The sequence below is a fragment of the Euleptes europaea genome, chromosome 19, assembly GCF_029931775.1.
Source record: "Euleptes europaea isolate rEulEur1 chromosome 19, rEulEur1.hap1, whole genome shotgun sequence".
NCBI lineage: Eukaryota > Metazoa > Chordata > Lepidosauria > Squamata > Sphaerodactylidae > Euleptes > Euleptes europaea.
The window spans coordinates 7,148,297-7,174,358 of record NC_079330.1 but is presented as its reverse complement, the minus strand read 5'-3'; the positions used below and the strand labels follow the sequence as shown (position 1 = coordinate 7,174,358).

Sequence of the window (26,062 nt, the reverse complement as noted above, 5' to 3'; positions counted from 1 at the left end):
ACGTTCAACTTCCAACGTTGGGGTGGTGGAGGCCGCGACGCGAGTGGCGAGGAGAACGGTGAGAGGGGGCGTCGAGGCGGCCGGCCTGGGTCCCCCTCCCTCCCCCCTGCCGCTCCGGGGATCCATGGGGCGAGGGGAAAGGGGGTGGTTGGGGTGTGTGGAGGCCCCTCGCGGGGAGGCAGGCAGGCAGTGGCCCGGGCCTGTGGCGTAGTGAAGCGGTCAGGCCCCTTGTACAGATTGCGGGGGGGGGGCATAATTTGGAAGGAGGGTTTGCGCAGTTCTGAGGAAGAAGCAGAGTTGGTTTTTCTAGGCCGGCTTTCTCCACCGCTTAAGGAAGGATCAAAGCGGCTTACAATCGCCTTCCCCTCCCCACAACAGACAGGTGGGGCTGAGAGAGCTCTAAGAGACCTGTGACTAGCCCAAGCTCACCCAGCTGGCTGCAGGTGGAGGAGTGGGGGAACCAACCCGGTTCACCAGATTAGGAGCAGGGAATCAAACCTGGTTTGATGTTAATTCACAGTGGGTAGCCGTGTGAGTCAGTCTTTAAGGTGCTACTGGACTCTTGCCCTTTTCTACTACTGCAGACAAACAAAAATATTTTCTGGTAGCTGAAAGCTGAAAATGTTTTCTGAAAGCTCATACCCTACCAGAAAATATTTTTGTTAGTCTTTAAGGTGCTACTGGACTCTTGCCCTTTTCTACTACTGGTTTGATGTATAGGAGTAGGGAATCAAATCTGGTTCTTCAGATTATGTGTAAAAAGGTAAAGGTCCTCTGTGCAAGCACCGGGTCATTCCTGACCCATGGGGTGACGTCACATCCCGACGTTTGCTAGGCAGACTTTGTTTATGGGGTGGTTTGCCAGTGCCTTCCCCAGTCGTCTTCCCTTTACCCCCAGCAAGCTGGGCACTCATTTTACCGACCTCGGAAGGATGGAAGGCTGAGTCAACCTCCAGCCGGCTACCTGAAACCAACTTCCGTTGGGATCGAACTCAGGTTGTGAGCAGAGCTTGGACTGCAGTACTGCAGCTTGCCACTCTGCGCCACGGGGCTCTTTATAAATTATGTGTAGGAGTAGGGAATCAAACCTCATGTGTAGGAGTAGGGAATCAAACCCGGTTCTCCAGATTAGAGTCCACTGCTCTTAATCACCACTCTGGCCCTCTGTCCGGCGGTCAGCAGGATACTGTTGCGCTGTAAAAGGGTAACCTAACCAGCGAAAATGGAGGGGTGACTAAAATGACTAAACTGAGGCTATTGTGCTTTGGTCCCACTATGAGAGGGCATAAGCAACCTTTGGGGAGAAAAGGCAGCGGACAAATGGAACGAACGAAATGAATGATTATATTGGGAGCCGAAATGAAAGCGGTGTCCAGGGATGGGGCAGAAGGCAGACCAGAGTCATCTGGTGGACCACTGGCCCCTGTGGAAGGAGAGGAGACTCAGGATGATCTGATAGCAGCCTCATTGGGTGGTTTGCGTTCCCTTCCAGTGCCTTGTATGACGCAAATGGGTGATGAAAAGGAATCTTGGAAAGTGAAAACGTTAGATGAAATTCTCCAGGAGAAGAAACGCCGAAAGGAACAAGAGGAGAAAGCAGACATAAAGCGCATAAAAAATGTAAGTTGCCCCCCCCCGGTGATTCTGAGTAACAGCAGAAGGCTTAATTTATTTCCTCTCCTGCCAGCTCCCCTACCCCAATTATATCAGGGCTGCTTCTGGTATTTTCAGCAATGGCCTTTTGTGCTTCCGTGTACTAAGAGATGAACACCTCCTTTGTCAAGGTTGCTATTGTGCTGCTTAGAATTCCAATTTCCTCTCCATTTGAATGATGATTTAGCATTGGGTTCAGCAGCAAGATCTACATATAGTGTAATTTGCACATCACAAATCTGCTGTCATCCATTTAAGCCCTTAAATCCCCAACTCATGTGCCTTCCAGTGTCAGTACTTAGTCATTGTTTTCTCTTCTCTGGTTAACTTGTACGATAAATCTGTCTGTGCAGCAGATAATAATTCCCCTGCCCCGAAAGGTAAATCACATATAGGCCTGGACATAAAGGAGAGTATAACTGTCCAGCCAAGTAACAGTATATAAGTTAGAAATCCACCCTGTCGGATTACTGTGGCTTAGTTATTAGCTCCCGAGACAAGGCAGGTATGTTTGATGAGCAGGGCACACAGATGTTCACAAAACCGTGTTCTTGAATAAAGGTGTCACCCTAAAAAAGCATAGTTGTGTTTTTCTGTTAAATAATTTGATTCGGTAACAGATGAAGTTTGTCAGGCTTACATTTCACCCCATCCTGTGCAAGAACTTGAAAACCTCTGACCTGCAATGGGGCAGCGATAGAAAAATGGTGGCTGATTTTCTTTTACTACTCTTGTTCAAGGCCAAGATGGGAAAATAGCTGAACAATTTAAGAACGGCAAAGCAAGTACATTTCTTTTTCTCCCCCCCCCCCCTTCACCCAACTGTAGTCTGATGATCGGGATTCAAAGCGCGATTCCCTTGAAGAGGGAGAGCTGAGAGATCACCGCATGGAAATAACTATCAGGAATTCGCCATATAGGAGGGAGGACTCTATGGAAGACCGGTAAGAAACCCACAGCAAGGGTATTCTAATTAGGTTTCAGGTGTAATAGCTGTTAATGGGATGCCCACCTCTGATCTACCTAGTTATGTTAGGGTGGTTAATAGCCACTCCTCTGGTTGTTTGTAGCAAACAGCACGTCGCCCAGTTGATGTGTAGTTACAACTCTTCTCCTGTTTCCATCCCCTTCCCCTCCTCCCATTATTCTTATTTCTCTTTCTTCTTTATTTGGGCAAAGCTAGTAGCCTTCACAGAGATCAGTAGCTGGCAATGAGGCTGTCGTATTTGATTGTTGATGAGTTTCTTCCAGATAATTTTTTGCCATTCAGAAAGATAATACATTTGCTTTTCTGAATTGCAGGTTGTGTGTGCGTGTTTTTTTTAAATTGCTCTGTTATCATTAAACAACTTCTAGAAATGGCTAGACATTGGTTCCACATAAGGGCGTGTAAAAGAATTGACGTTTTCTTTCAAGCTATCAGTGTGCCAGAAGTGATGAAGGAGGGAGAGGTGGGCTAGTAACTTCATTCATAATTACAACTAAGCGTCCCATTGCTGTTGTCATTTCCTGGAAGCCCTTAGGAAAGCTGCTTTGAGCTTCCCTTATGAAGAGTAGGACGTGAGCAATAATTTGTGTCCCTGTTGCTTTTGTGTTTGGCTCTGCCTGTGGGCACTGCAGAGGAGAGGAAGACGACTCCCTGGCTATCAAACCGCCCCAGCAGATGTCGCGGAAGGAGAAAGCCCACCACAGGAAAGACGAGAAGAGGAAAGAGAAGCGGAGGCATCGCAGCCACTCAGCAGAAGGTGCTTCAATCACTTCTTAGCTTTCTGTTGCTTGTGTTTTAACGCTGCTTGGCTGGTACATTGAATCTTTGCAAGTAAGGCAGTCCCTACAGCCTGGTGTGCAATACGGCGGTGGGGCAATGCTTGTCTACACCGGCCCTGTGCTGCGGGTGAGCTCCCATGTTGCGATGGGGGAGGTCAGGTCTTCAAGTACTGATTTTCTGGTGAGCTGCTCTCTCTGTGTTCCCTTCCCCAAGTTGTCGGGCAGGCGGAGAGCTCTTGCTTGCCTGTTCCAGACCTCCGTGTAAATGAAATCAGGACCTTATACTGTATTAGACCCTCGAGTTCAGTACCGCCCACTAGGATGTAGTCCAGCTTGCCAAAATTCGGGTGGGGGGGAGTAGATACAAATGCGTGCCATGTTGAACATGGCGAGTGAATTTGCGGGCTCCTCTCTGGAGTGCTGTGGCTGGAGTCTTATCAGTCGGCTCCTCAAGTTTCAATGCCTTCTTCCAATGGGAGAGGCTCTCCCAAACGGCAGGATAGCAAGCCAGTGAGTTAGGGTGGCTAAGTGATAAGAAACGAAGCTCTGCTTAGCCACGCTGTCCCTTTGTGATGGCTGCCTCTGTCAAATGGTGGACGTTTGCAGGCTTGTTCCTTTGGCCAAATTGAAATTGACCCCTGCCCAAAATCACAATAACATTAAAAATCTAGCAAGCACAGTTGGGAGCAGGGTTGTTTTCCCTGTGTGGCAGAACCTCATGCTCAGGATTGCAGTGAACCGTCATAATGCAAAGTCTCTACAAAAACCCCTGGTCCATTGGACTCCTGCTGAAAAATTTACATCTGAAAATCTTCCAAGTGGATCACAGCACAGGAAAGAAACTCTTCAAATTCATTCAGTTCAAACGGTTGGTTTTTCTAAGGGCCGAATGCAGGATTGTAATGCCTTTGGCTCCTGAGGTTGTTACTGTGCTGTGAAATCACCGTAGATTTCTAAGGGAGAAGGGCGGGTGGTTTGATAGTCCACGTCATTTGCTGCCACACCAGAATAATAAACCTAAAATGTTGGTGTCGCAGCAGCCAGCAGCCTTCCTATCTGTTACTTTCTGGTTGTGTCCCCTCCCCCCTCGTACGGTGGCCCGCTTGTCATCTACCAGAGCCCGTTCCATTTCCGTATTGGCTCCTCCTACCTTGTGAAATGAGCTCTGTGAAGAGGCAAGGGGGGGCATAAGCCTTGGAGGTTTTTAGGAAGCACTGTCTGTTTTATTTGCTATGGCTTTCAGTGGCAGTTTGAGCTGCAGGTGGTTTCTTTGGAGTTTGGGTGCATTGGTGGGGTTTTTATTTTTTACTATGGACGACTGCAATTTAGAATTCTAAGCCACCTTGAGCTGCAAGGGAAAGGCAGGGCAGAAATTTAATAAACTTAGTTCGGTATCCTGTTTCCAACAGTGGCCGACTGGGTGCCTCTGGACGTTCCCAAGCAGGGTACACAAGCGGCGGCCGCTCCCTTTTGTTTCTCCCCGGCACCAGCCAGTAAGGTATACTCCCTCTGTACACTGAGGCTCTATTTAGCAGCGTTGGTTTACTGACAGTACGCGGATATGGAGGATGAGTCTCATTCATTTTGAAAGTCATCAGTAGCTAATCTTAGCCCTGGTGGCTGATTTTTTTTTTGCCTGCCTTGGGAAATAAGTTTTTTGATATCTTCATTCTTCTCTCCTATGGTTTCCTGGAGGGGTGCAGGTAATGGTTTGGCCTTTTCTTTGTATCTTTATTAGGGAAGCATGCTAGGGTGAAAGAGAAGGAGCGCGAGCACGAACGTAGGAAAAGGCACCGGGAAGAGCAGGATAAGGCCCGCCGTGAATGGGAAAGGCAGAAAAGGAGGGAGATGGCTAGGGAACATTCCAGGAGAGAGAGGTAAACAAACCCCTTTGCCAAATATATTCTTTCTCTTCAACCCAGTATCAGTGGTTTTATTTGATCAACATTAACATGACAGCTGTCCTTAAGATACGTTGGCTCCATTCAGACATCACAATAAACCGTGGTTTATAAACTGTGACTTGATCAAACCCTGGTTAGTCATGACATCTGAATGCAGACTGTCCAACAAACCAGGGTTTTTTGTTTGGCATTGAACTGGGATTTCAAACGAGGGTTTGTGGCTGGCTTGCAAACCACTAATTTCAGTTTGTTTGCAGTGTCCAGATTCACAAACTGGTCCCTTGATTTCAGAGTCAGCAGTATAGGGACAATGCTCTCCATGCTGAAAGACTGGAGAAAGACCAAAATCAGACAAACCAGGGTTTACACACAGGCTTGTTACTTATATTAGACTAGCCAGAGTTTGTTACAAATCATGGTTTGGCATGACATCTGAACACAGCCTAGCTGACTGACAGCGGTAAAAATGATCCCCAGATCTGCGGAGATGTGATAATTACTTAACAACATAAACTAGCAATTTGCTGATTTTTTTTAACAATATAAGCAAAGGTACAAGTACCACTTATATGTTTTCATTCGAGCTGCATGTGCGCTGTAATACCCTGAATGTTTGGGAAAGCTACTGAATTGCTGTTGGCTGCAGGGGTCGGTTTGTTGAGAATTTTGGCTTTAAAAAAGTTTCTAGTCATAGAATCATAAAGTTGGAAGGGACCACCAGGGTCATCTAGTCCAACCCCCTGCACAATGCAGGAATTTCACAACTACCTCCCCCACACACACCCAGTGACCCCTACTCCATGCCCAGAAGATGGCCAAGATGCCCTCCCTCTCATGAACTGCCTCTCATGAACTGCCTAAGGTGATAGAATCAGCATTGCTGACAGATGGCCATCTAGTCTCTGCTTAAAAACCTCCAGGGAAGGAGAGCTCACCACCTCCCGAGGAAGCCTGTTCCACTGAGGAACTGCTCCATTAGAAAATTCTTCCTAATGTCTGGACGGAAACTCTTTTGATTTAATTTTAACCTGTTGGTTCTGGTCCTACCTTCTGGGGCCACAGAAAACATCTTGGCACCCTCCTCTATATGACAGCCCTTCAAGTACTTGAAGATGGTTATCATGGTCCCTCTCAGTCTTCTCCTCTTCAGGCTAAACATGCCCAGCTCCTTCCACCTTTCCTCATAGGAATTGGCCTCCAGACCCCTCACCATCTTTGTTGCCCTCCTCTGGACGTGTTCCAGCTCGTCTACATCTTTCTGAAATTATGGCGCCCAAAACTGAACACAATATTCTATACACAGTCCTGCATGCCTGGCAAACTCTCAGGCAGAATAAGTTGCGGAACAAGGCTCACAGTGGCTGGTGGGTTGAGCTTCAGCATGCTGCTTTCTCCCATTGATTGGCTATTGTTGAGGTACTAATCAGGAAGGCCCCATTTAGATGTCGCCTGTGCCATGAACGTAGCATGTAGCCTCAAGCAAGCTGCTCCCTGTCTCAGCCCCTCCCCCCACATCTGCATTGTGGAGAGTACTGTTGGTCCACCTCACAGGGCTGTCATAAATTTTACAACCAAGTCATGCACACGATGAAGTGCGCTGAACGTGCCATATGGCAACTATACAGATATTTTGTTTTTCAGAGGGAAATTGAGTTGCAACAGTGTGTGACGTCCTAAATAGACCGGGTCCGATTCAGCATGTTTGTTTTTATGCCTGGCCAGTAAACATAATACTGTGTTAGCTTTACAAGCTGCATATATGTCTCAAAGGTTTTTCCAAAGCAGTCAAACTGATTAATTGGGGGGGGGGGGGAGTCCAGAAAGGGGGCAGCTTGTGGAGGAAGAAGGAATAAAAATATTTTAAATAAATAAATCTGAAAATGTGAGTGTTGGGCTTTTATCTCAACTTTTCTCCAAGAAGCTTCAGGATGGGTTCCCCTGCCCATTTTATCATCACGTGAACTTTGCAAGATAGATTAGGCTGGGAAACAGGCCCCAGGCCACCCTGCAAGCTCCGGGGCTGAGGAAGGATTTGAACCCAGATCAATCCACTCATCGCCTGTCACTGTGACCGCTACAGCACACCATCTCAAAGTTTTATTGAGACATTTTATTTTTGTTGGCCAATTTAGCGGTTGATTTTGTTTTATTTCTGCTTTAAAAAGGTAAAGGTAGTCCCCTGTGCAAGCACCGGGTCATTCCTGACCAATGGGGTGACGTCACACCCTGACGTTTACTAGGCAGACTTTGTTTACCAGGTGGTTTGCCATTGCCTTCCCCAATCGTCTACACTTTACCTCCATCAAGCTGGGCACTCATTTACCGACCTCAGAAGGATGGAAGGCTGAGTCAACCTTGAGCCAGCTACCCGAAACTGACTTCTGCCGGGATCGAACTCAGGTTGTGAGCAGAGCTTCTGACTGCTGTACTGCAGCTTACCACTCTGCGCCACGGGGCTCTTATTTCTACTTTAGCTGCATTTTTATTTAAATGTTGCAATTGCAGGCTGTTGCAATCCCAGCTGTAGAATTGTTCGACCTTGCCCAGTATTGTTAAAGTCATTACAGTCGTTTTACCAGTTAAGTTCATTTCTGGTCTGTCCAGACCCGGGGGTTAAAGATTCCCTTCTGATCCTGGAAGCCATCCTCTTGCTCATGAGGGTGGAAGGGGGGCCTTTGGATCCAGCCATGAAGGTTTCAATCCAGTCCCATTCTTTTTTGTTTGTTTATTTAAAGATTTTATATTGTATCGATATAAACAGAATAGAAAAAAAATTAATAGCCATATCAAAACAACAATTACAGTTAGATCAAAGAACAAATAAAAGAAAGAGTAAACAGATAATGTAATAAACAATAATAGCAGTTATGACCAGTAAATAGTGCTATACTAATGGACATTAAATTGTGATTATCATAATACTCTTAGCATTAATCATAAGATACCTTATACAATACTTGATAAAATAATGATTGGTTCTTGTAGGTTATCCGGGCTGTGTAACCGTGGTCTTGGTATTTTCTTTCCTGACGTTTCGCCAGCAGCTGTGGCAGGCATCTTCAGAGGAGTAACACTGAGTTACTCTGAAGATGCCTGCCACAGCTGCTGGCGAAACATCAGGAAAGAAAATACCAAGACCACGGTTACACAGCCCGAATAACCTACAAGAACCAATGAACTCTGACCGTGAAAGCCTTCGACAATATCTCAATAATGATGTTAAACAAGCTAAATTGTAATGAAACAGAAGAGATTTTTTTAAAAACTTGCAGTGGTGAAGTATTACAAATTTTTAACAATACTTCCCAAGTATTGAAAATTGAATCCAGCCCTATTCTTAACAAATCTGTTTTTGTAGTTGGCATAAATATTAAGCCTGTGGATAGTTGAAGCGTGTTTTGGTTTTGGGAAAAAGCTGATGCTTTAAAAATATTCGACCATTGTCCAATTGGTCCGTTTTCTCTTTGGCTGGTCAAACTCCCAGCCCTTATTATTTCTCGCTATGAAAAGTTGTTGTTTTTTGTAAAGCCGCTAATGGTTTTAGAATGAGCAAAAGACCAAACCTTTCCATTTGGATTGCGTACTAATAAAAATAACACAGGTCCACGCAACCTTCGTAGGGACCGCCTGGAACAGCTTGAGCGAAAACGGGAGCGAGAAAGGAAAATGCGAGAGCAGCAGAAAGAGCAGCGGGAGATAAAGGAACGGGAAAGGCGAGCGGAGGAAAGGCGGAAAGAGCGGGAAGCCAGACGAGATAGTAAGTAGCTCGGAGGAATGCGCTGCTCCATCGCGGCGCGTTGGATCAGGGCAAGTGCATGCTGTAGAATTCTGCCTGGGTCGGCTCTTGGTCACAGTTAACGCAAAAGCGCAGGGAAACTTTGCGCGTGGTTTTGGCTGTCCGAGTCATCTCTTCAAGAGTCTCCGCTTCCTTCTGAAACTTAGAAAAGCGAATCTGTGGCAATACGCTAGGCGATTGGGAGTTCCTGTTTAAATGCATCATCAGACTCCTTTTGTTTAATGCTCGGACTTTTGGGGGGTGTATTTGAGATTACAAGAGGGCGTTCCGTCATCGTGGGAGGGTTTCGTTTCTTTCCTTTAAAATATTTATATACTGCTCTTCCAAAAAAAGTCTCAGGGTGATGAAGAATCTAGGACTGTAATGGGACTTGCTACATCTCTGGGCACTGGTCTGCAGATTGACCTTAAGAGCATAAGATCATAAGAAAAGCCCAGCTGGATCAGACCAAGGCCCATCAAGTCCAGCAGTCTGTTCACCCAGCAGCCAACCAGGTGCCTCTAGGAAGCCCACAAATAAGACAACTGCAGCAGCATCCTGCCTGTTTTTCACCGCACCTAATATAATAGGCATGCTCCTCTGAGACTGTAGAGAATAGGTATGCATCATGACTAGTATTTTGACTTGTAGCCATAAATAGCCCTCTCCTCCATGAACATGTTCACTCCCTTCTTAAATCCTTCCAAGTTGGCAGCTGTCACCACATCCTGGGGCAGGGAGTTCCACAATTTAACTTGACAGCGGGAAAGTTTAGTGTGTATAAAACAGCATGGGAGAGGAGGGGTTTTCGGATCCGTCCCAGCAAAACTGTCTGCCTTGTCTCTGCCAGTTTCAGCACATCACAGAACAGTGAGAGAAGAATACAGCGAGAAAGGCCGAGTCTGGAGCCGCAGCCCCCTACGGCAGCCACGGGAGAAGCTGGAACAAGGAGAGATCCGAAAGCCAGGTAAAATTTAACCTAGAGAAGCATGTTCTGATGTGCCAGTGTGGCATTAGATTCCTTCCAGATGGGTTTTGGCAAAAGTTTTCAAGCAGTTCAGTAAATCATATCCAAATCCCGCTGTACACTGCATTGGTCAGGCTGCACCTGGACTCCTGTGTGCAGTTCTGGAGGCCTCACTTCAAAAAAGATGAGGACAGAGTGGAGCCGGTGCAAAGGAGAGCGACGAGGATGATCCGGGGCCTAGAGACCAAGCCCTATGAGAAAAGGCTGAGGAACTTGGGAATGTTCAGGCTGGAAAAGAGGAGGCTGAAGGGGGACATGATTGCTCTCTTCAAGTATTTGAAAGGCTGTCACTTAGAGGAGGGCAGGGAGCTGTTCCTGTTGGCAGCAGAGAATAGGGCTCGCAATAATAGGTTTACGTTACAGGCGGAAAGGTATTGACTAGATATTAGGAAAATAATATTCAGTAAGAGTTGTTCAGCAGTGGAATCGGCTGCCTGGGAAGGTGGTGAGCTCCCCCTCTCTTGCAGTCTTCAAGCTGCGGCTGGACGAACAGTCGTCAGGGATCCTCCAGGCTGATCCTGCATTGAGCAGGGAGTTGGACTAGACGGCCTGTATGGCCCCTTCCATCTCTATGGTTTTATGAAATCATAGATAATCAAAATCTGGGCTAATAATAATGTTATTCCTGATAATAGTGGGAGAAGGGTTGGATCTGGCCACCCTGAATTTGGATAACCTTTGTGCAGAAATCCAGTGTTTTGGAAACAAGAGAACATACAGGGCTGCTTGTGGTTCCCTTAGTCAGTACATTTGAATGGAGGGATTTCTCAAACCCTTATTCACCCACTGCTGCTTTTTTTTCTATACAGTCAAAGAGGAAAAGCCAGAAGAGAGAGATCCCCTTTCAGATCTGCAGGATATCAGCGACAGCGAGCGGAAAACCAGTTCAGCAGAGACATCGTCAGGTAGGCTGCCAGCTCCCGCTGAGGTCACGGAGTCCGCACCAAGGAAACAGCCATGCGTGTTCCGCTCTAGACTGCTGATTCTCCTTCCCCCTTGCTGCAGGGGAAACGGGCTCCGGTTCGGAGGAGGAGGAAGAGGAAGAAGAGGAGGAGGAGGAGGAGTCCAGCAGCGAGGAGTCGGAAGAGGAGGAGGAAGAGGAGGAGGAAGAGGAAGAGGAGACGGGGAGCAATTCTGAAGAAGTCTCTGAACAGTCTGCTGGTAAGTGGCAGAACTACTCGAAGGGCACACCGCTGCTCTCTTTGGCTTTATGGATTAAATGATCAAAAACCAAAACAATTCCGCAACAGAAAGTCTGCGAAATCAGCCCTGCACTGAGAAGTTTATTTCCACCCCACCCTAAATTTTATTATTATGTAAAGGAAGAGTACAAAAAGGAAAAAGGGGGCGGCGGGAAATATATATATAAATGTCCAACATACGGTTACCAAAAAAATTAAATACAAGAATAAGTCTAGCAGACTACGTTATCCTACAGTTATGGACCATTTTGTAATCAAATATTCACTCTTAATATAAAATGAAAAGGATATGTAAGCATATGATATAATCTAAAAATGATCATTTTGTAAGCTGTTATACATATTAAATATCTCTGTTATAGCTCTACCATCAGGATTGTTTCTTTACCATTCTCTGCTGTTTTATTGCAACGATGAGGATTATTCTCTAGGAATAAAATTAGGTTAAATATTGTTAGCATTTGTTAGCTTCTACTTCATTTTATTTTTGTTAGTTTTAAACCTCAAAGTATTTATAAAATAATTTCCATTTTTCATGGAACTGCTCATATTTCGTGCCGTTATTTATATTGATCATGTAGGTCATTTTTGCCATGATAGCACACTCCATCAATTTTTCTTTGCATTCTTCTATAATACTGAGAAGTTCAGATTGTAGATTTTAAGAGAAGCAGAGACAAAGGAGGGAGCAGCAAGAGTAATTTGCAAGAGCCAAATTGTTTAAAAATTTGATGCTGCTTCTGTTGCTTAACAAGCAGATCTCTTTTGGAGATCCTTCTGCACATTACACAGAGGACAGGCTTGATGTCTCGCACTGCCTAAGAGCAGTGGTCCACCCCTGCACATGCTCCAGTTGTGCCCTCAGCCCCTGCATTTGCAGCCTACGGAGAGTTGTACTGGACTATCCTTGTTATGAGCTCCGCTCTGAAAGAGCCCAGATTTGTTCAACCGATTTGAAAGGAAGGCGTGCAGAGAAACAAACCTGCCAAGCCAAGGAAGCTTTACTCTGCTCTGGTTAGACCTCAGTATTGTGTTCAGTTTTGGGCACCACCGTTTCAGAAAGATGTAGACAAGTTGGAACATGTCCAGAGGAGGGCATCAAAGATGGTGAGGGGTCTGGAGGCTGAGCCCTGTGAGGAAAGGTTGAAGGAGCTGGGTATGTTTAGCCTGAAGAGGAGAAGACTGAGAGGGGATATGATAACCATCTTCAAGTACTTGAAGGGCTGTCATATACAGGAGGGTGCCGAGTTGTTTTCTGTTGCCCCAGAAGGTCGGACCAGAACCAATGGGTTGACATTATATCAAAAGAGTTTCCGCCTAGACATTAGGAAGCATTTTCTAACAGTTAGAGCTCAGTGGAACAGGCTTCCTCAGGAGGTGGTAAGCACTCCTTCCCTGGAGATTTTTAAGGAGAGTCTAGATGGCCATCTGTCAGCAATGCTGATTCTATTACTTTAGGCAGATCATGAGAGGGAGGGCACCTTGGCCATCTGGGCATGGAGTAGGGGTCACTGGGGGTGTGTGGAGGAGGTAGTTGTGAAATTCCTGCATTGTGCAGGGGGTTGGACTAGATGACCCTTGTGGTCCCTTCCAACTCTATGATTCTAAGGTTCACAAAGAAAAGTTCCGACTCAAGTCTTCCCGTGCGGGGAAGTTGCTGGATTGTGTGGCTCGTTATTTCCTGGGCAGTGAGGGACATCTTGGCTGAACGGTGGACAAAGCACTGCTGCTCCATTTCCTTATTTTTACAGGGTCTTTCGATGAAGCCCGCTTTTCCCCATTTTGTCTTACAGAAGAGGTGAGCGACGAAGAAATGAGCGAAGAGGAGGAGCGGGAGAATGGCGACCACATCCCAGTCGGTAAGGGGCAAACCCTGAATTCAGCTCTGTGCTGCGGTTTCTCTGATCTTTGCTTTTAGCAGCCCCTTTTCAAAAGCTGGTTTTAGGAGGGTCACCACCCAGAGTTTGTACATTAAGATCACAGATTTCTTTCAGCCACTTTTCATGGTGTGGGGTAAAGAAACCTTGCCGTCACTCGAACCCAAAGTAGATCAAATCAGTCTCTCTGCTACATCTTCATCCTTTCCCCGAGGTGCTCAGGGAGGGTTGTTCTCTCCTTTCTCCGTTGTATCCTCACAACAACCCTGTGAGGAAGGTTAGGCTGAGGGAGAGGGGCTGGGTTAGAGCCACCAGCGAAATTCACAGCTGAACGGGGATTTGAACCTGGGTCTCTCAGGTCCTACTCTGGCATAACAGCTAAACAGTGCTTGTTCAGAATTAGCTAAGCGGCCAGTTTCTCTTGCCAGCTTCATGATTCCACAGGGGATAATTGAGGTCTTGTTCCTTCATCTTGGTATTACACCTGATCTCCAGATGACAGATCAGTTCCCCTGGAGTAAATGGCTGCTTTAGAGGGTGGACTCTATGGCATTATACCTCACGGAGATCCCTTCCCTCCCCAAACTGCCCTCCCCAGACTTTACCCTCCAAGTCTACAGGAATTTCCCATCCTGAAGTTGGGAACCCTACAAGCATTGTTCTCCTGGTTCCTGCGGGGTGCTCAAAAACGGGCTTTCTCTTCCAAGGCTTCGGGAAATCCTAACCGGCCGCCTGTTTCCACAATCTGATTCTAACTTTTGAAGTTACAGAGTCGAGGTTCGATCGGGACTCGGTGGGGAGCGAAGCGGAGGAGGAGGAGGTTGCCGAGGCCAGCCCGCAGTCCAATGCCATGACGGAAGGAGACTACCTCCCCGATTCGCCTGTGTCGTCACCCGTGGAGCTGAAGCAAGAGCTTCCCAAGTACCTTCCTGCCCTTCAGGTGAGGGGGGAGGAACTTTTGCTTGTCTCTGCCCATAGCCAGCGGAGCTATCAACAAAGGACCGAGAACCTGTTGCGAGACATCCCTTGCAAGAGAGTTCACCCCTTCTTCCTTTGGTTGGTTGGTGAGGTAGGTGGGGGTGAGAGAGCTCTAAGAGAGCTGTGACTAGCCCAACGTCATCCAGCAGGTTTCATGTGTAGGAGTGGGGAAACCGACCCGGTTCATCAGATTAGCGTCCGCCACTCATGTAGAGGAGTGGGGAATGAAACCTGGTTCTCCAGATTAGAGTCCACCACTCCAAACCACCGCTCTTCACCACTACACCACGCTGGCTCTCAAGGGACTAGGCAAGTAGGTGATGTGAAAGACCTCTGCCTGAGACCCTCAAGAGCTGCTGCTGGTCTGAGTAGACAATACTGACTTTGATGGACCAAGGGTCTGATTCAGTATTAGGCAGCTTCATGGAATACAGTGGACATCCCACCTCTGTGCACAAAGGGGTCTGTGATGGGGCGGTGGAAAAAGATAAATGGCAAAATAGAAAGGGGTTGTCATAGGAGATGGTGTGGTCCCTTCTGGAAGGAATAACTGTCAGTCTCTTGCAGGGGTGTCAAACTCAATTTTTACGAGGGCTGGATATGACTTAAATGTCACTCAGTTGCTAATCTGGTGAACTGGATTTGTTTCCCCACTCCTACATATGAAGCCAGCTGGGTGACCGTGGGCCAGTCACACTCTCTCAGCCCCACCTACCTCACAGGGTGCCTGTTGTGGGGAGGGGAAGGTGATTTTAAGCCGGTTTGATTCTTCCTTAAGTGAAAGAGAGTTGGCATATAAAAACCAACTCTTCTTCTTCTCTCAGCCCCACTTACCTCACAGGGTGTCTGTTGTGGGGAAGGGAAGGGAAGGTGATTGTAAGCTGGTTTGATTCTCCTTTAAGTGGTAGGGGAAGTTGGTATATAAAAATGAACTCCTCGTCGGCGGCGGCAGTCAATGGAGGTTACAGAATTTTGTTTTACTTTGGAGCGGAAATGCCCTCAGCCCTGCCCATTGAATACCCTCTTCGCAATTTTCTCCAGGGCTGTCGTAGTGTGGAGGAGTTCCAGTGCTTGAACCGAATAGAGGAGGGAACGTACGGTGTGGTGTACAGAGCAAAAGACAAAAAAACAGGTTGGTCTCCCTTTGGCAAAACCACATTTCGGGGTTTGAGATTTCAGTGTTGGAAGTGACGGTGTCTAGCGGGCAAAGGAATTGAGAAGACCCAGCAGGGGGGGCGGGCAAGTGGACAGCTAGATAGGGCTGTAAGGTTAGAGACCTTTCCTCCCTTTTGTTACACCTCTTGTCTGTCCTTAGACTGATATTCTCAGGTCTAATTTCCTCCTTCTCAGAAGTCTCTCTCTCCCTCTTTAGCTAGTTAGACAGCTAGAGGCAATCTCTGTCTCTCAGCTTACGTATCTGAAATGTAGTTCCCTAATACACATTTAACTTTATCTTTAATCAGAGAGTCTGCCACTTCTCTGCGGATCAGACTGCACTGCTTAGGACTTAGCATACTCTGCCAACATACAATTGATCTGGGACTTCTTTGGCAGCCTTTATGCCACTTGGTTCCCCGTCACCTCCCTCTGTAAAATGGGAGTTGCGATGGCCCGCCTTGCAGGGGTGTGTTGAGGCTGCCCGCAGCACATGCGGTAGAAATAACGCTGCCGCCTCTCTTTCCAGATGAGATCGTGGCCCTGAAGCGGCTGAAAATGGAAAAGGAGAAAGAAGGTTTCCCCATAACCTCGCTAAGGGAAATCAACACCATCCTGAAAGCACAACACCCAAATATTGTCACCGTCAGGGTAAGGCCGGTGGCCTGTGATGTTGCTCTTCACCTGTATCTGTCTTGTTCTTTGAAAATGGCATTTTGCAGAGTAATGGAAAGAAGGCCGGTGCATGGAAAGCTCCATCTGTCCATTGTGTTGACTGTGACGCTACAGCTGAGAAAAGCTGATCTCTGAGATACATGGAATGCAGAGAGCCAATGTGGTGTAGTGGTTAAGAGTGGTGGTTTGGAGCGGTGGAGTCTGATCCGGAGAACCGGGTTTGATTCCCCACTCCTCCACATGAGCGGCGGAGGCTAATCTGGTGAACTGGATTTGTTTCCCCACTCCTACACACAAATCCAGCTGGGTGACCTTGGGCTAGTCACAGTCTCTCAGCCCCACCTACCTTAGGGGATGTCTGTTGTGGGGAAGGGAAGGTGATTGTAAGCCGGTTTGATTCTTCCTTAAGTGGTAGAGAAAGTCGGCATATAAAAACCAACTCTTCTTCTTCTAGTCCTGTTGATTGGAACAGAAGCCGGATGGATAGGTTGACAGGACCTGTGGTTCTCTCTCTTCCCCCCCCCCCCCAAATGTAGAAGATCCTTCCCGGCTATATCTATCAAGTCACCATCGTGCTATCTTTTCAGACACGGAGTACAAATGATGTTTCCTGAGGCTTTAGCGGGAAGTTGATTGACTGGCTTTTTTTTACCCTGATGCCGATTTATCTGCTGGATTGCGTTTTGTTAACCTTAGCTGAATTGGATTGCCGTTGTTTGTTTGTTTTCTCTCTGATGGCTTCAAGTGAGTTGTCAGCTGCCTCCAGGGACTCCCGCGGCTCCCAGGGCAGGACAGAACATTGTAAATAAATTATCACTGTTGCGTCTTGTTTTGATTTCCAGGAAATTGTCGTCGGCAGCAACATGGACAAAATCTATATTGTCATGAATTATGTAGAGCACGACCTCAAGAGCCTCATGGAAACGATGAAGCAGCCCTTCTTGCCAGGTGAGATGGTTTCTCGGCATCTGAACGCTCGGTGAATTCGCCCTGCCAGAATGGGGTGGGGTGGGCTAGCAGAACTTGGCTTCTCACCCACCCTCCCGTGATCCTCTGCTGGTTTGTTTCAGGCGAAGTGAAAACACTGATGATTCAACTGTTACGGGGAGTCAAGCACCTTCACGACAACTGGATTCTGCACCGAGACTTGAAGACTTCTAACCTGCTGTTGAGCCATGCTGGCATCTTAAAAGTAAGGACTTGAGCGTATCTTTCCCTGAGGGGGGTGCCGACAAGCATTTCATGGAAGCGTGGAGTTTTATAATAATAATAATTTATTATTAGGTCTATGACCGCAGTCTTTGACCAAGGGAGGAGAAGACGAGGGAGGATAGGAAGCATAATACATAGTAAACATAATAAAGATAATACAATCTTAAGTTAACAATGCTAAAAATTAGGCGTCAGCCTAATAAGTAAAAATCCTAACTAAAATAAACTGGGGGCGGAGCGAACTGACTAAAAATTGCCAGAGGTAGGCGTTGAGAGTTCTTTCTTCTTAAGAGCAGCCACTCTGGCCAAAAAGCGGGCAACATTCGATGTGGCTGCACTATTAGTTGAGTCGCCAAGCAAAAAAGGCAACACCCAGGCATGTAGAGGGAGGTTCAAGCTGGTGAGGATTGGAGCAATAAGAGCATTTCTATCTTGAGACCAGCGAGGACAGCGGAGCATCAGACGGTCCAGCGTTTCAGTTTCGCCCGTGTTACATGGGCAGAGACGGTCCGGAAAAGGTATCCCGGTATATCTGCCCAACATGACCATGGATGGAAAGGCATTTAAACAAGCTAAAAGGAGAGCCCGACAATGTGAGAAGATTGAAACCGTAAAGTGGAACTCTGGAAGTTTCTCTGGTGGGGGGAGTCCCAAGACCAGACCGAAGCAAGTACGTCTGGCCCTCCCAACTGTACTGGCCCAATCTAACTCCTTCAATCTCTTCAAGATTGCCACTAAATGAAATGGAACCAGGTTGTCAGAGGGAGCAGAGATTGGGAGTCCCAGTACTTTTAGTTTTTCCGCTAACAGATTCAGCCAGGGGTTGGCGGTCGGGTCCTTAAGAGTAAGATGGAGAAACAGCGTGGAGTTTTATGGGGGATTTATGACTGTTCCGTGAGCTTGTTCAGAGACAGTTTGCATGAGCATCTACAGTTGAACTCTCCCTCCAACCATGCTTCCTTGTCGCTGCTCATTCAATGCATGATTTAATTGTAAAACCCACTACCTCAAGGTTTGCTGGCTTTAAGGAATATGTTGGACAAACTCATGGAGAAGTATCCACAATAGCTAAAGGGAGTTTCTGTCTTCGAGGAGGCATACCTGAGTCCCAGGTGCTTAGAACCTGGCAACGGGAAGCCGATTCAGAGGCACTTGACTGCTCCCCCCTGATGGAAACAGGATGCTGGGCTTGGTAGAACCCTGATTGAATCCCACCGGGCAGTTGTCCTGTTCATGTGCCTTAGTGGGCATGTGCTGCAGAAGCTTGCATGATGCAATGGTTAAGAGCGGTGGTTTGGAGTGGTGGAATCTGATCTGGAGAACCGAGTTTGATTCCCCACTCCTCCACATGAGCGACGGAGGCTAATCTAGTGAACTGGATTTGTTTCCCCACTCCTACACACGAAGCCAGCTGGGTGACCTTGGGCAAGTCACAGCTCTTAGAGCTCTCTCAGCCCCACCTACCACACAGGTTGTCTGTTGTGGGGAGGAGAAGGGAAGGTGATTGTAAGCCGGTTTGATACTGCCTTAAGTGGTAGAGACAGTTGGCATATAAAAACCAACTCCTTCTCCTTCTTCTATATACATAAAGAGCAAGAAATAGGGTTTCATTTGATTTTTCCTGGCTTTTATGCCTTGCTTGTGAGTTCCCAAAGGCAGCTGGCTGTCAAAATAAAGCTAATAAACAGGGTGGACCTTTGGACCAACCCAGCCGAGTAACTTCTGTGTTCTTATATTCCCTCTTGCTTTAGGTTGGAGACTTTGGTTTGGCCCGCGAATACGGGTCACCTCTGAAACCGTACACACCCGTAGTTGTGACGTTGTGGTACAGGGCTCCAGAGCTCCTACTTGGAGCCAAGGTGAGTAACTTTTATATTCACTCCTGCCTGGGAGCTAAAAAGGCACTTCTTCATTATTCCTTTCTTTTTAAAAAAAATACTTTTGGGGCTGAATGCTCTAAGCGATTGAGCGCATCACATGCGCAGATTACTCTTCTGATTAGATTGTAAACCGCAGGGATCTTTGCATCCATTGTTAACTTGGTGGCAAAGATTCTTCCGCTTTCCTTTGCATTTAAGTGCAGTTCCCTTAAATTCAAAGGCTGCTGTGGTTGTAACATTGCTAGACTCTTAAACCACAATTTAAAAAATGAAAGTGCCCTTTAGGCTCTTTCCTTCTCTTCTATCTGAAAGCCCCTCTCTGTTTCCTTTTCCAGCAGGGTGCAACATTGGTTTAAAGCTACCCATGGTTGGGGGTCTGTGCAAACAGAGTCTGAACTGATTTAATTGTAAAATTAAATCAGTTTGCATTCCAGGTTAAACTTAGCTGATGCAACCGTGGCTAATAAGCTAGCTGTTTATTGCTTTTTCTCTCTCCTTCTCCCCAAGGTACAGTAACTAAATCTTTGCTCTCCCCCCCCCCCCCCATCTTTTTGTCAGGAATATTCCACAGCCATCGACATGTGGTCCGTGGGTTGTATATTTGGAGAACTCCTAACCCAGAAGCCGCTCTTTCCAGGGAAGTCAGAAATAGACCAAATTAACAAAGTTTTCAAGGTAAAGCTTTCAAGCGCTTGTGGTATTCCTTTACTCGTGAATTCACCCTCTTGAATTCCTCTCCTCTCTTTTCCTGTCTCTCTTTTTTAAAAGCACTAAACATGGGTTCTAACCCTGGTTCGTGGTTTTTTTTTAAAATAAATCAGTGCTTGAAGCTGGTGGCAAACCCTAGTTAAAGATAACCATCCTTGGCTTGAACCTTCGAGTAAATATAGCACTGTCAATAACCAATGCTGAAGAAAGCCACGAAGCTACGAATGCAATACAGAGATTTCGCTCATGTCAATTTCTCTGCATGATGTATCCTCATATATTGGGACTTTAATTGGTTTCAGCCGCAATAGAGATTTCGGGCTTGTCAATTTCATTGCATGGTGTATCTACACAGTTTGGCACTTTGATTTGTCCCAGCCTGCAATTTAACAAAATAACTTCATGCAGTGTTGATATGTGATGTTATGTTGATTTCTTTTTGGCTTCCTATGCTGATTTAAAGGGAAGAAAGCCAGGGGGCATTTATTATTTCCTTATCCACGCATGTGCGCGTTATGGTGTGAAGTCAGAAAAAGTAGGTCCCCTAAGGAGGTTGCCATGCTGGGTGTGATCAACAGGGAGGATTATAGTGACTATAATCTCCAAGGTTTCAAAAAAGCAGACCGGGGGAGGGTGCTGTTTCCCCTGGGCTCACCGCAAGCCCCGCTAAGGACAGTGGCACGAGGGGTTTAATATCACCCCTCCCAGAATGTTGTTTCACTGCTCCGCCACCAAAAGACGACCAGGACCCATGTTTCTTCCGTGGTTAACCACCTTTTGGTGATAATTTGATCCGGGGGAGAGGGTGCTTAATAATTTAGCAGGTTTGCATGGTGCGTTCACAGCATTTGGCATGCATTTACACACATTGCTGGCCTAGCCTAACTTTTTACAGTACTCTGCATTCAATTGCCCTACTAAAACTCACATGGTGAATTACCCAAGGTGCCTTGAAATGGGGGAAGTCCTCGTTTTTAAAGCCTTTCCTTTTCCTCTGAAGGACCTGGGCACCCCAAGCGAGAAGATCTGGCCTGGGTACAACGAGCTGCCAGCAGTCAAGAAGATGACCTTCACGGAGTACCCATACAACAACCTCCGCAAGAGGTTCGGGGCGCTGCTCTCCGACCAGGGATTTGATCTAATGAACAAGTGAGTAGCCCCCTGTTAGGGAGTGGGGGAAGGGAGGGAGAAGAGTTGAAAGAGTCAATTAGAGAACAGAGCCTATGGTGCTGCATGGCATCCAGGTTCAAACCCCACCCATCCCTGATCCTGAAGCTGGCTAGATGGCCTTGGGCCAGTTACCTCCCTCCCCACAACAGACACCTTGTGAAGTAGGTGGGGCTGAGAGAGTTCGAAAAGAACTGTGACTGGCCCAAGGTCACCCAGCATTCTTCATGTGGAGGAGCGGGGAATCGAACCCAGTTCACCAGATTAGAGTCCATCGCTCATGTAGAGGAGTGGGGAAGCAAACCCAGTTCTTCAGGTTAGAGTCTGCCGCTCTCAACCACGACACCATGCTGGTGACCATCTCTGAGAGGCTGTAGCGAGCTAGGAGAAAACATGCTTTGTGTTCAGGAGAGCCCAGGTTGACTCTTAAGGAAAAGGGACCTTGAGTCAGTCTGGGGCAGTCTGCTTGAGATCCTGGGGGAGCTGATGACCGTCATAGTAGATGATATTAGGCCAGGTGGGCCAGAGCTCTGGTTCTATATAAAGCAGCTCCATCGGGTTCTTTTTGTGCAGCCTCCTTAGGTCAGTGGTGCAGTTCCTGCTTTGCAGGCAGAAGGGATGGTGTTCCATCCCTGGCTTTTCTGGTTAGGAATGATCTCGGGTAGTGGCATCTCCGGAATGGACCCAGAGACTCCAGAGAAGACCAGCCTAGGCTGCCTTTGATAGCTCTCTGTTTTCAGGGGGGTTACTTTTATGCAGGATTTCAAATTCATTTCCTTTAGGCCAGAGTTACGCCATCATGGTGTAGTGGTTAAGAGCAGTGGTTTGGAGCGATGGACTCTGATCTGGAGAACTGGGTTTGATTCCCCACTCCTTCACATGAGCAGCCAAGGCTAATCTGGCGAACCGGCTTGTTTTCCCTGCTCCTACACACGAAGCCAGCTTGGGTTACCTTGGGCTAGTCACAGCCCCACCTACAGCACAGGTTGTCTGCTGTGGGGAGGGGGAGGGGATTGTAAGCCGGTTTGATTCTGCCTTAAGTGGTAGAGAAAGTTGGCATATAAAAACCAACTCCTTGTTCTCCTGGCTTATTACCCAGGAGATTTCACCCTGCACCAGTAGCGACAGGTTTTCAGTGATCTCTCCTGAGATTTTTATCGTACACACCCAAATAGTGCTGCTGGAGTCAACAGGGCTACGCCGGAGCATGCGCACAATTCTTGGCCATCTTGGAAAAATATTTTCCATTGATGGTCCCCCCCCCCCCCCAACATGCTGTCGCACGAGAATCTGTCGCGAGGGCGTGAAAATGGTGCGTGAAATCGTGCTAAGTGAACACTTTGCAGAATCATCTGGGGCGTCTGACTCAACTCTTGCTCAGCGTTCTTCCCCCCGAGGTGCCTGCTGCCGTTCAGTCCGATGAGCAAATTTTAGTTGGATAAGAATTGTTTGTGGCAGCACAGCCCTGCGTGGATAAGCCTGTGCGCTCTTACAACCCTCCGCAAGGCTTCGTCCTAGTAAAGCGGGGCTGACGGACCGTCTGAGACCCGCTGCCGATTGAACCGCCGGGCTGGAGACTCCCCTTGTTGGCAGTATGGTGTAGTGGTTAAGAGCGGTGGTTTGGGGCGGTGGACTCTGATCCGGAGAACCGGGTTTGATTCCCCACTCCTCCACATGAGCGGCGGAGGCTATTCTGGTGAACTGGATTGGTTTCCCCAGTCCTACACACGAAGCCAGCTGGGTGTCCTTGGGTTAGTCACAGCTCAGTTAGAGCTCAGCCCCACCTACCTCACAGGGTGTCTGTTGTGGGGAAGGGAAGGTGATTGTAAGCCAGTTTGATTCTGCCTGAAGTGATAGAGAAAGTTGGCATTTAAAACCAACTCTTCTTCTTCTTAGGAGCCCCCTGGCAGAGTGGTAAGCTGCAGTACTGCAGTCCAAGCTCTGCTCACGACCTGATTTAGATCCCGACAGAAGTCGGTTTCAGGTAGCCGGCTCAAGGTTGACTCAGCCCTTCCATCCTTCCGAGGTCGGTAAAATGAGTACCCAGCTTGCTGGGGGTAAAGGGAAGATGAACGGGGAAGGCACTGGCAAACCACCCCGTAAACAAAGTCTGCCTAGGAAACGTCGGGATGTGATGTCACCCCATGGGTCAGGAATGACCCAGTGCTTGCACACCTTTACCTTTTACTTCTTCTTCTTCATCTCCTTGAGGGTATCTTCTCTGGCGCTCCTATCCACTTCTGCCCTCTTATGGCTCATTTTCCAGGTTCCTGACGTACTACCCCGGCAAAAGAATCAACTCGGAAGATGGCTTAAAGCATGAGTACTTCCAAGAGACCCCCCTGCCGATCGACCCGTCCATGTTCCCAACGTGGCCGGCCAAAAGCGAGCAGCAGCGGGTGAAGCGCGGGACGAGTCCACGGCCTCCCGAGGGGGGCTTAGGATACAGCCAGTTGGTAGGCCCTTTTTTTGCTCGTGGGGGTGAAGTCTAGTAGTTGAACATCCTGAGAATTTCCGCTTCCCCCCCCCCCAAAAAAAAGTTTGTAAACTTACAGTGATAACATTGTACGGCTGTTGAATCAGCGAAGTGTGTAGGTTAGAGTGGGGAGGGGCCGTGGCTCAGCGGTAAAGCCTCTACTTGGCATGCAGAAGGTCCCAGGTTCAATCCCTGGCATCTCCAGTTAAGGGGACTACGTGAGTAGGTGACATGAAAGACCTCTGCCTGAGATCCTGGAGAGCCGCTGCCGGTCTGAGTAGACAAAACCGACTTTGATGGACCAAGGGTCTGATTCAGTATAAGGCAGCTTCATGTGTTCATGTGAGCGTTGGGCCAGGAAGACTCGAGTTCAAATCCATGCATGGGCTTTGCAGCTGAATGGGTCCAATCCGATTTACCGTCTGATTCTGCAACCTCGTGTGAACAATTCTTGAAGCGGCGTCTGAGCCAAATGGTTGACAACCTGTTTTGATGGGGGGGGGGTCTTTGTCAGGCCCCCTCCTTTGGTTGGGTGGGGTCACAAATTGGGGCCTGCTTGAAAAGTCCCCTGCCCTTGATCGCCAGCAGGTGGCACTATTGCTTTATAGAATGCTTTAGTTCACAACAATGGAGTTTTTTTTCTGCAGAGGGGCTCAGGGCTAGAGTGAAATTCACCTCTGTATTCAGAACCTCCCTGCACTTAGAAAACTAGCATATCAGGATGAAGCTGTTAGTTTTCAGTATGTTTTCATAGTTTTCAGGAATTCCATCTCCCTGCCCCTTGGGGAAGCCTTCTCAGTGAGGCAATTGCCGCCTAAAGCATCAAAGCCCGGGCATATACTTTTATCACCTCGCCTGCTGTTTATGTATTTATTTAATTAAAGCACCGATTAACTGCGTTTCTGTCTTACGGGTCTCAGGGCGGCTTATAAAGTAAATAGAACATAAAACATGAAAATGAATTAAAATCACAGTTGAAAAGTGTTCTGCATAAACTGGAGCTTAACTGCTTCAAAAGCTAAAGGAAGATTGAAGGAGCATTCCAAATTCATGGAGGGATGAGACAGTTGGTGGGATTTAAAGGGAACCTCTATGTTCAGAGGCAGTATACTTAAACATGAGGAGAGTAGGGATAACTGTCGCCTTCGTGTTATATCACTTTATGGGCTTCCAAGACGCTGCTGCAAGGTTGGATAGCTCTGGGTCAGCAAAGAAGCTTGAGGAGAAAACTAGACCCCTGTGCGATTGGAAAAGTTGAGGGGGTCTTTTTTCTAGTGCGTCTGCCCCTGAAGAACGCCTCCTCTGCAGCTGAGGCAGGGCTCCCCTTTCCTGCTAAAGCCATACTCTGCAGCCACACCAGCGTGGTGTGGTGATTAAGAGGGGTGCAGTTCTCTTCAAGCTCGCTCAGCCTCACCTACCTCACAAGGTGTCTGTTGTGGGGAGAGGAAGGGAAGGAGAACATAAGAAAAGCCCTGCTGGATCAGACCAAGGCCCATCAATTCCAGCAGTCTGTTCACACAGTGGCCAACCAGGTGCCTCTAGGAAGCCCACAAACAAGACGACTGCAGCAGCACCATCTTGCCAGTGTTCCACAGCACCCAATATATGCGTACTCCTCTGATACTGGAGAGAATAGGTATGCATCATCAGGGGAGGGGCCATGGCTCAGTGGTAGAGCATCTGCTTGGCATACAGAAGGTCCCAGGTTCAATCCCCAGCATCTCCAGTTAAAGGGACTAGTCAAGTAGGTGATGTGAAAGACCTTTACCTGAGACCCTGGAGAGCCGCTGCCAGTCTGAGTAGACAATACTGACTTTGATGGACCAAGGGGCTGATTCAGTATAAGGCAGCTTCATGTGTTCATGTGACTAGTAGGAGATTGTACGCCTGTTTGATTCTCCTTTAAAAATGTAGAGAAAATCAGCATATAAAAACCAACTCTTCTTCTCCATCCCTCAAACCCACTCGTGCAAGTTGCTTCTGAACCCAGTCATCATTCAGATTTATGCGCTAACGTGCAATGTATTTGAAACGCTCTTTGGGAGCACAGATCCTGCACCCTACTGCTAGCAAAGCATTCCAAGTGTTGGTGTGTGTTTTCTTTTTTAGGGTGACGATGATCTGAAGGATACAGGCTTCCACCTGACGACCACAAACCAAGGGGCGTCGGCTGCCGGCCCGGGCTTCAGTTTGAAGTTCTAAGCGGAAGGCGCAGCAGGTCAAAGACAGAGACGGAGGAAGCAGAAAGCGGTGAACATTTCACCCTTTGCCGGCGCAGTTGGCAAAAGGTCTTGTTGCCTTCCTCCCGTTTGGATCCTGCTTCTTTGTTTGCTGCGGAACATTGCCTGTGAGCGGAAGGCTTCTTCGCCTGTCTGGAATACAATACTGTGTTCCGTTCTGCGGACTGGAATTAATCCAAAAAAAGCCAAGGACTCTTCTAAAGAAAAACAAACAAACTTGAATGTTCAGTTTTGGAACTGTTTATTTTTTCCCTTTTATTTTTAAAGCTTTTTATTTTGGTCGGTGTCTTTCGCTTGTAAATTTGTAGAATAAAAAAATTACTTTTTAAATGGTTTAAATCCTATGTAAAGGAGATTCTCCCCCTC

The 26,062-nt window shown here is 47.5% G+C and overlaps 1 protein-coding gene across 4 annotated transcripts; it reads left to right on the top strand.

The window, feature by feature from the left end:
- LOC130491452 (cyclin-dependent kinase 11B) lies at positions 1-25,669 on the top strand. Of its 4 annotated transcripts, none has more exons than XM_056865193.1 (20): positions 1-58; positions 1,493-1,620; positions 2,482-2,597; positions 3,274-3,398; positions 5,159-5,297; positions 8,945-9,081; positions 9,950-10,066; positions 10,936-11,031; positions 11,132-11,287; positions 13,122-13,187; positions 13,976-14,145; positions 15,225-15,315; positions 15,868-15,989; positions 16,856-16,961; positions 17,084-17,205; positions 18,977-19,084; positions 19,664-19,780; positions 20,814-20,962; positions 23,247-23,436; positions 25,566-25,669. In XM_056865193.1, the coding sequence occupies exons 2-20, from the start codon at positions 1,501-1,503 to the stop codon at positions 25,656-25,658; spliced, it is 2,340 nt and encodes a 779-aa protein (XP_056721171.1). In that variant the 5' UTR covers positions 1-58; positions 1,493-1,500; the 3' UTR covers positions 25,659-25,669. The 4 variants fall into 4 exon arrangements, with proteins under 4 accessions (XP_056721171.1, XP_056721170.1, XP_056721172.1 ...); XM_056865192.1 differs by having other exon boundaries at positions 13,970-14,145; XM_056865194.1 differs by lacking the exon at positions 5,159-5,297 and having other exon boundaries at positions 8,926-9,081; positions 13,970-14,145.
- Positions 25,670-26,062: the final 393 nt, after the last annotated feature.